The 10,270-nt window shown below is 38.8% G+C and overlaps 2 protein-coding genes across 2 annotated transcripts in view; one reads left to right on the plus strand and one right to left on the minus strand.

Moving 5' to 3' along the window:
* Window positions 1-1,713, minus strand: part of LOC108283463 (uricase) — a 109,530-nt gene extending 107,817 nt beyond the window's left edge. The window contains exon 1 of the mRNA XM_037728280.1: window positions 1,437-1,713. The gene's annotated coding sequence lies outside the window, so the exon portion shown is untranslated. The remainder of the gene's footprint in view (window positions 1-1,436) is intronic.
* A 1,360-nt stretch (window positions 1,714-3,073) lies between these two features.
* RPF1 (ribosome production factor 1 homolog) overlaps window positions 3,074-10,270 on the plus strand; it is an 18,717-nt gene continuing 11,520 nt past the window's right edge. The window contains exons 1-3 of the mRNA XM_017499822.2: window positions 3,074-3,351; window positions 4,797-4,853; window positions 7,083-7,163. Coding sequence (XP_017355311.1) covers window positions 3,124-3,351; window positions 4,797-4,853; window positions 7,083-7,163 — 366 coding nt within the window. The 5' untranslated portion in view covers window positions 3,074-3,123. The remainder of the gene's footprint in view (window positions 3,352-4,796; window positions 4,854-7,082; window positions 7,164-10,270) is intronic.

Below are 10,270 nucleotides of genomic sequence, written 5' to 3' on the forward strand. Positions count from 1 at the left end.
ATTTGTTGCATGAATAAATCAACAAAATAAATACTTAGACACCGAAAAGCCATTCCAGACTGATATTTAAATTATACTTATGGTTGCTCTATAGTCCTATAGTCAGAAACACCAGCCAGAGGTACTATATACATTCCAAAGATATAAATAGATGCTCCTATGATGGATTCATACAACCAGAAATCCTTTTAAGAGATGATACTTTAGTAAAACTGAATTTGATTGTGGCACTGCTCTCTGTCTCTGCTCAGGAATTTGGATCACCTAAGAAGACTCACGTAGAACTATACACTTTCTGGAAATATTAATAGGCATAAAAATTCCCATTTATCTAAATGGCTCACCTTATTGGTAGGGATCAAGCTACCTGGAAAATATTTGGAGGATTGTCCTTGCATCCATTACCATCATGGCCATGTTTAGGATCTCCTAAAAAAAGTAAAACACCTGAAGGAAATGATTGGAAATTATACCAAACACATAATTTTGGTTTCTAAAAAAGCCAGCACATGTATTATGCCTGTTTCATAGTACAGAGTATATAGAAATGACTGTATTCAGCATACAATTATTCTCCAGGTTTTCAATTTCTGAATAGCACTCCAATTCAGCTTTGGGTGGGAGGGTGTGTAGCTCTAATGCCTCCTCATAAAATTGTATTAATTCCACTCTTGTTGACTTTTTTTTTCTTTTTTTTTGGAGACAGAATCTCACTCTATCAGCCAGGCTGGAGTGCAATGGTTTGATCTAGGCTCACTGCAACCTCTGCCTCCTGGGTTCAATTATTTTAAGTTTTTTAACAGCCATTTTAAACTTGTAGTCTAATAGCAGGTTTGGATGGGGCTTGTATTCTGGAAGACACAGTTTTGATATTTTTAATACCCTGCTATTGTTAAATAGAACTTAAATGGGTACAAAATGAAATATGGACAAAAACATATTGGATTATCAAAATACTAAATGTAGACATTGGTCCATAAAATTTGAAATTAAGGCAGTTTCTGGAAAACTGACTCCTAAGAGTAAATCAAAAGGAATTATTTTGTTGCAATTTGGAAAGCATTTTCATAAAATTAAAATGAAGAATATAGCAAATTTAACCACTAGGAAAGCACTGTCTTCTGTTGCCTTCCATGACATTCTACTCTCTTGATTTTCTCTTCTCCTTCTCCTTTGCTTGGTCCTCCTTTTCTCTCAATCTCTTCATGCAGGACTCTTCCAGGGTTTAGTTCTTGATCTTTTTCAGTTTTCAATCTACACTCAAACGGTTTGAAATACTATCTATGTGGCAATGACTCTCAAATTTTGATCTCTAGCCCACTCCTCTCTCTCCTGCTGCAGAATCATACATCCCAACCAACTAGTCAACAACACCAATCAGATCACTAATAAGTGTCTCAAACTTAACATTTCCAAAACTGAATTCTTGATCTTACCTCTCAAATTTGTTCCACTTGAAGAAGTTTCCCGTATTTCACCTGATGTTAACTCCATCCTTCTAATCACTCAGGTCAAAAGTCTTGGCATCCTCCATTCAGTTCCATCAGCAACTTTACCTTCCAGAAGAATCACTTCTCAACCACCTACACTAGACTTACCCTGGTTCAGGCCACTGTCATTTCTTCCCTTCTTCCACACACCCTGCCCCCACATCAGTTCTTCTCAAAAAAAAGATTCTGAGTGATGCTTTTACTTTATTTTTATTTATTTATTTATTTTTTGAGAGAGGGTCTCACTCTCTCACCCAGGCTGGAGTTCAGTGGCACCAATATGGCTCATTGCAACCTAGCTTTCCAGGCTCAAGGGATCCTACCACCTCAGCCTCCTGAGTAGCTGGGACCACAGGAGTGCACCATGCCAAAAAAAAAAAAAAAAAAAAAATATATATATATATATATATTTACTTTTTGTAGACATGGGTTCTTGCAGTGTTGCCCAAGCTGGTCTTGAACTCCTGGACTCAAGTAATCTTCCTGCCTTACCTCCCCAAACTGCTAAAATTATAGGCATGATCCACTGCACCAGCCTGATGCTTTAAAGACGTTAAGATCATATCATTATTTTCCTCAAAATCCTACAAGAGATCTACATCTCATATAAAATGAAAGCCAAAATCCTTTCAAAGCTCTACAACACCTGTCCAATCTCAACCTTTCTTGCCTTTCCTTCCTCTCCTCCCTTCTCATCTGACTCCTGACCTCCATAGTGTTTCTTGAACATGGCATGCTTGCTACTGACTAGGAGCATTGGAGCTGCCTGTTTCCTTTGCCAGGATGGCTTTTCTCCTAGATAACCAACTTTATCTCAGATTAACAGCTCTTCACTAAGATAACGATACAGTTTATCTCATTACCTCCTTCAAATCTTGGCTCAATGTAGCGTTTTTAATGACACGTACTCTGAGAATCCTACCTAAAATTGCAACATACTTTGGGAGTCCAAGGCAGGCAAATCACCTGAGATCAGGAGTAAGAGACCAGCCTGGCCAACATGGCAGGGAGATAACCTGAAATCAGGAGTGTAAGACCAGCCTGGCCAACAGGGTGAAACTCCATCTCTGCAAAAATACAAAAATTAGCTTGGCATGGTGGTCCATGCCTGTAGTCCCAGCTACTCAGGAGGAGAAGTTTGCAGTGAGCAGAGATTGCACGACTGCACTCCAGCCTGGGCGATTAAGCAAGATTCCACCTCAAAAAGAAAAAGAAAAATTGCAACGTGCCCCTCTACCCTCTCTTTATCTTCTTTTATTCTGTTTTATTTCTTTCCATACCATGTCTTATTTTATAGCTCACCACAGTTTATTTGTGTGCTCATTTCAGGTTTCCCTCAAGTAAAACGTAAACTAAATCGGGAAAGATTTTTTTGTTGTTGCGCCATCATTTTGAGGGTTGGGCACACAGATGCGCAAGGAGTGCCCGAACTCATCATCTCACAATTCATACAGCTGGGTAAGCTGCCTAAACTTTCCTGAAGCCTCAGTTTTACTACTTTCTTAAATGGCTAAAACTCACAAAAGCCGTCTACAGGTTTAGAAACTTTGCAACCCCGGAAGTAAAAGGTTAACAAAAGGGTCACAGACGAACGCTATTTCCGTTTCCGTACGGACGCAAAGGAGCCGACACCATGGCGAAATCCGGGGATAAGAGCAGCAGCAGCGGGAAGAAAAGCCTGAAACGGAAAGCCGCTGCCGAAGAACTTCAGGAGGCTGCATTCGCTGGGGATGGGGCGACGGAAAGCGAGGGACAGCCGCCGAAAGCGGCTGCCTTTCCGCCAGGCTTCAGCATTTCGGAGATTAAAAACAAACAGCGGCGACACTTAATGTTCACGCGGTGGAAACAGCAGCAGCGGAAGGTACCCGAGGGGCGGGGGCTGCCGGGCGCTTGCGCAGTGTTCCTCTCGCTTGGGGCGGTCGCGGGGCGCACGTGGTTGTCTGCTGATCTCAAAGTGTTTGCTGTGGTTCCGTGGGAAGGGTGTTGTCGCGGCCCGCGTGTTCTGGTACCCTTCCCCCCGGTTTAGAGACTCTAGGTTCAGCCTTTTGCCTGAGTGTCAAGGCCGAAGATTTTCTTGATAGGCCCTTTCCTAGGGTGCTGGATTCAGAAGGAAAGCTGGAAGCCCAGGTGGCTCAGTAGTGAAAACTACGCCCTCCTGGCCCAGAAGGCAAAAGTCTCAGCTCTTTGGCGGGTCTAGGCAACGTTGGTTAATTTGCGGAATCTGAAATGCAGGCAATACATAATAAATCCAAAATACTGCTTCTCTCATTCCTGCAGCAGCTCTTTACTGGAATGAGTACTGTAAAGTTTCTGGTAATTGTATTTGTTCTTTACAGTGTTATCCTCATACGTTTCCGGTAACTAAACAAAGTGAAACGTGAAGAGTTTTAAACTACTTGCCAAGGTCGCAGTGCCCATTTCTGGTCAAATTGCAATTGGAAGAAAGCGTTTGGTTATTCTTGCACATCTTAGAAGTTCACACAACATTCTTATTATGTGTCTGCCTCCTCTTACTGGCCTTACTGAGGCCTGGCACTGGTTCTCAATCACGTTCAGTGTCAAGGTGCTATTTGAGTACGTATAAGGGTCATTTAACTCATTCTGGTGTGCGCGTTTTGGGGAGAGATGTCCTAGAATACTTATTGGAGCTGTGATTTCTAATCTGAAACCTGGTGGGTTGAGGATCAGTAGGTGCTGGAAAGAAAGAATATTTTTAATTTTGTCAGGCATTCTGTTTAGAAATCTCCAGAAGAATATATGGATTGGTAATACAGATACAGATCATTCTAATCCACCTTGCAAGCTCTTACTAATTTTAAAAGTATATTTTGATTATAAAATATGTGAATAACTAGTGATGGATTTATGGAAAACAACCTGAAAACTCATCTCCCATTCCTATTTATTTTTAGTGCTTTTCAAGAGAAGAAAGCAGCATAACCATGGTTGTCTTTAGGATGGAACCAGTTAGGCAAAACAAAACACAACAGAAACTGTCACATTTCATATTTTAGTTAATTTGAGGCTTTATGAAAAGTAAAGATTAAACTAGTGAAATGGTCAAACTTGCCAGTTTAGATTTTTTTTTTTAAAGGAGCAACGTCTTTGTTAAAGATATCTTATTGATTGGCCAGCCCATTTGGCTTACAGTAATTTAGGTAGAAAAATCCATGTGCAGATGCTTATTTCAGTAGATTACAAAGACTGCCTAGTTCGAATATTCATAGCATTAGTAGTTTGTAGTTTCAGTATATGTTTGTGGTATAACTGGTTGTTTCTCAATATTGTTCTTTTTTAACCCTTTAGGAAAAGTTGGCAGCTAAGAAAAAACTTAAAAAAGAAAGAGAGGCACTTGGTGATAAGGTAAATCAAATTTTTAGCTGTTTGATTTCTGTCTAATATTAGGGAATCCTTATATTTATGTTGAATTACTTTCTTTTAAAATTTATTATTACGTATTTCAGATGTGTAAAGAAATACAAAAGTAATGTAATAAACGTCTTTGTATCATTTATCCAGCTTAAGAAATAATGCATTAGCAAAGAATGTTGGAAGCCCCTCCTTGTCTGGTTCTTCATAGTTGCTTTTCCCTCCAAAGATAACCACTCCTGAAATTTTTGAATATTTTTTTCATGTACTACTTTTACCTTTACTGTGTATGTTTGTGTACCTATACAGTAACACAGAGGGGGTGTTTTGCACGTAACTTTGTGTTTGAGAGGTCAGCACCTCTCGCTGACTTTTGGAATTTGAAAGCTCCCCAGGTTAGGCCTGGAGCTGGGCTCTTGTGATGTGAAGCAAAGGCTCTTGGTCAGGCAAGGCTGGAAAAAGGCAGGACAGAGCCTCTTCTAGAGTAGAGTGATAAGGGTGTGTTAAGCATTAGAGCTGGTACAGAGGATATGAACCTATTTTTGTGAAAAGTGAGAACAGGGAGTGGGAGGAGGGTGAGGATTATGGCAAAGAAAAGAGCAGAGAATGCATCAAGAAAGAATTTGGGGCCGGGCGCCGTGGCTCATGCCTGTAATCCCAGCACTTTGGGAGGCCAAGGCAGGTGGATCATGAGGTCGAGAGATTGAGACCATCCTGAGCAACATGGTGAAACCCCGTCTCTACTAACAAATACGAAAATTAGCCGAGTATGGTGATGCGCACTTGAAGTCCCAGCTACTCGGGAGGCTGAGCTGGAAGAATCACTTGAACCGGGAGGCGGCGGTTGCAGTGAGCCAAGATTGCATCTCTGCACTGCACTCCAGCCTGGTGTCAGAGCAAGACTCAGTCTCAAAAAAAAAAAAAAAAATTGAATTTGGCTATATTTGTGGTACTGATAAGAAGTGAAATCTTTCTATTGAAAAAAATGTTTACTAAATACTCCTACATTATTGCATAGCTAAGTTATTTTTATTTTCAGTGTATTTATAGTTACTCCTAGTTTATGGTTTATTTTTGCAAAATTTTGAAAACATACATGTTTCCCCCTCCCATTTAAGATACCAAGTAAGTTACCAAATAAGGGTGTTTGAGGAAAGAAAAAAATGTGAAGACTATACACACTAAACACAGTTGCATTCTTTGAATAGTATTAGGTTAAACCATATCAAATTGTCAATAGTAGACTGTTTTGATCTACAGTATCCTAGTATGTCAAGCAATGTTAGTCTCTTTTTAACTTTTTAGTAATCAGTCTATTACAGCAAATTAATGCTATGTTCACCATTTGAAAATACCACCATTCTTATTTTTTGAGATGAAAGATGACTTCTTAAAACTGCCTCCTTTAAAAAATACTTAAAATGTAATATTTGTTTCATAGAGTAATAAAATGCTAGTTTCAGTTTATATTTTCTTCATACCTCTGCTAGTGCACATATATTTTGAATTAGTTTTAGTGTACTCTTACAATTCTGTGTTCTACTTCTTAACAGTTCATTTACACTATTTCTTGGTCTGAGTATGCATGATTGCTGATCCTGACAGTTTTCCATAGTGTTGATGTAATTTAGTGTGTTTAGTCATTACCTTGTTTTGAACATTTGCCCTGTTTGCTGTTTATTTTCATTATGAATAGTGATACTACGTATTTCTTTGTATAAATTCTCCCCATTTACATTCCTGAACATAAACACCCTGAAGTAGAATTACTAGGTCAATGGATAACAACTAGACTTCTGATAAATATTTCTGAGTAACTTCCTGGAAGTACTAGAACAAAGTTATGTACAGATGTTGGTTTGTTATTTTTTTGTTTTATTTTTTCCTCTTTGATATGTTTCCACTTTGATAAGGGGATAATTATTAGATAATTATCTTGATCCCCATTTCTTCTCCTTGTTACTTCTGCACAGTTTTAAGCCATTTCATTCAGTGTTGGCCATTCTTCTAGTATGTATGTGTCTCTGCCAAATTGTTAAAAAAAAAAAAAAAAAAAAAAAAAAGCCTCTTATTCAATATTGTTATTAGGATTGATGTAGCAATAGCAGTGGATTGATATGAGGAACAGATTGAGTTTGGGGTTATTTGTAGATTTTCCCAACTGTGATATAAAATAATTAGTGTAAAATGCTTCTATAATGTAATCCTTTCTTTTTTACTTAGGCCCCACCAAAGCCTGTACCGAAGACTATTGATAATCAGCGAGTGTATGATGAAACCACAGTAGACCCTAATGATGAAGAGGTAATGTTCGAAGTCTTAAATTAGTTTGAATGATCACATGTAATTCATAAATTATATGTTTTTATGTTCATATTTAAAGTGCTGGCCAGTGAAGTTGTATAATGGACTGATGAAGCTAAAATGTTGGTATATTATCTTATTAATTCGTATAGATTATTTCATAATTGAATTTCAATTTTTTGTTTGTTTGTTTTTGTTTTCTTTGAGACGGAGTCTTGCTCTGTTGCCCAGGCTGGAGTGCAGTGGTGTGCTCTCGTCTCACTGCAGCCTTCACCTCCCAGGTTCAAGCCAATTCCCCTGCCTCCTTAGTAGATGGAATTACAGGCATCTGCCACCATGCCTGACTAATTTTTGTATTTTTAGTAGGGACGGGGTTTGGCCATGTTGGCCACGCTGGTCTCGAACTCCTGACCATACATGATCTACCCACTTTGGCCCCCCAGAGTGCTGGGATTACAGGTGTGAGCCACTGTGCCTGGCCTGGGGATTTTAAAAGAATTCCTGGTACTATAGACTTTTGTAGTATTTGTTAGACATTTTGATACCTAAGAATAACATTTGATGCTATTTTTTGTATTCTTATAAAACTTAGTTTCAAGATAATCTTCCACTTTGCTTGTTCTCCTTAGATACTTTGCAACAGTGAAGTAAGGGAATCAAGATTTTAAAACTGTATATTTTCAAAATTTGTGTAAAGGAAACTTGCTTTTGAATGTTTGCTTTGAAACAGTGCTGTTATCAGCATTCTTTCACATATCTCCTGGTATAGTCATTCACTGATTGAGTCTGTCTGTCTTTCAGCAAGTGTTTCTTGATCACCTGCACTGTATTGGGATCTGTTTTAGGGACTTGGAATCCATCAGTACACAAAATACACACACACCCACCCACCCACCTACCCACCCACCTTTACCCACCCAGAGCTTACATTCTAGGAAGGGAGACAAACAGTAAATATAATGAAATAAATAAGTTAGACATATGTTAGCCAGTGATAGGTTACTAAAGGAAAATAGTATGATAAAGGAGATTCAGGACTGCCTGGAGTAGAGAGGGTTTGCAGTTTTATGTAAGTAAGGTATTTGTGTGTATGTGCATTTTAATTTATTTTGACATTATTTCAGACTTGATAGAAAAGTAAGAATTTGTGTGTACCCTTCACCCAGATGTCCTAAATATTACCTCTGAAATGAGAGTAAGTGGCAGACATGGTGCTCCTTTATTCCTTTATATCTCATTTTGCTTTTTATAAGCACAGTTAGCAAAATCAGTTAATATTGGTAATACAGTATTATCTGTTCTATAGATGTTACTCAGATGTCACTAGCTGTTCCAATAATGTCCTTTTCAGCAAAAGAAAAGTCCCAGGTCATATATTCCATTATAATGACTCTTTAACTTCCTTAAATTCAGAATAATTTCGCAGTCATTTAACTTCCTTAAATTCAGAACAATTCCGCAGTCATTTGCTTTTTGTGACATTGAGATTTTTTGAATTGTACAGACCAGATATTCTGTAGAAAGCACCTTAATATGAGTTTGCCTGTGGTTTTCTCTGATAATAATCAGTTTATGTACTTTGGACAGAAATACAGGTTGAGTGTCCCTTGTCTGAAATGCTTGGGACCAGAAGTCTCTTTTTTTATTTTTTCGAGATGGAATCTTGCTCTGTCACCCAGGCTGGAGTGCAGTGGTGCAACCTTGGATTACTGCAACCTCCGCCTCCCAGGTTCCAGCGATTCTCCTGCCTTAGCCTCCCAGGTATCTGGGATTACAGGCACCAGCCACTGCCCCTGGCTGATTTGTACTTTTAGTAGAGACAGGGTTTCACCACGTTGGCCAGGCTGGTCTGGAACTCCTTACCTCGTGATCATCCCGCCTCAGCCTCCCAAGTCCTGGGATTATAGATGTGAGCCACCACGCCTGGCTGGACCAGAAGTCTTTTTGGATTTCAGATTTTTGAATATTTGTGATAGATAATGAGGTATCTTGATGATTGGACCCAAGTCTGAATGGAGTATTTATGTTTCATATACATCTTATACATATAGCCTAAAGGTAACTTTTTTTATTTTTGGAGACGGAGTCTCGCTCTGTCACCCAGAGTGCAGTGCAGTGGCACAATCTCGGCTCACTGCAACCTTTGCCTCCCAGGTTCAAGCATTTCTACCTCAGCCTCATGAGTAGCTGGGACTACAGGCATATGCTGCCATGCCCAGCTAATTTTTGTATTTTAGTAGAGATGGGGCTTCACCATGTTGCCTAGGCTGGTCTTGAACTCCTGAGCTCAGGCAATCCACCCGCCTTGGCCTCCCAAAGTGTTAGGATTATAGATGTGAGCTACTGCACCCAGCCTAAAGGTAACTTTTATACAATATTTTTAATGATTTTGTGCATGAGACAGAAGTTTGACTGTGACCCATCACATGAGGTCAGGTATGGAATTTTCCATTTGTGGCACCATGTTGATGCTTTATCAAAAAGTTTTGAATTTTGGAATATTTCAGATTTTGGATTTTCAGATTAGGGAGGCTCAACCTATGCCATGAATGTTATGTTAAGTCCTTTTAGTACCTCTTATTGAAGAAGAGAGGCATGTGATGATTTTCCCATACTGGTTATGTTTACCTTGATCATTTGGTTAAAGTGGTGACTGCCAGGTTTCTCCACTCTGAATTTACTGTTTTTCCTTTTGTATGATAATTAATAAGTATTTGGGGAGGAGATACTTGAATGTTACTCCTCAAACTTACACTCAAGATTTTGCAATTACAAATCATTTTTTCTATTCTAATATGTGAGAAATTTATATATCACTGTAGTTTTAATTTGTAGTTCTCATTTTGAATGAGGTTGAATATCTTTTCATATTTTTCCCCTTTTGATCAATTAATTGTGTCTCTTGTCCATTTTTCTATTGGGGAGTGATTTTATATAGGACAGTCAGGGTAGGCTTTATTGAGAAATTGACCTTTTAGCGAAGACTTGAAGGATGTGAGGAAATGAGCCATCTTTGTGCAGAAAGAACCCCAGAATGAGAAAACATCCAGTGCAGAAGCTCTAAGGCGGGAGTGTATTGAATATGTTTTTTAAGAATAAGAAGGAGG

This window comes from Cebus imitator, unplaced genomic scaffold (assembly GCF_001604975.1).
Source record: "Cebus imitator isolate Cc_AM_T3 unplaced genomic scaffold, Cebus_imitator-1.0 Scaffold261, whole genome shotgun sequence".
In the NCBI taxonomy this organism is placed as follows: domain Eukaryota; kingdom Metazoa; phylum Chordata; class Mammalia; order Primates; family Cebidae; genus Cebus; species Cebus imitator.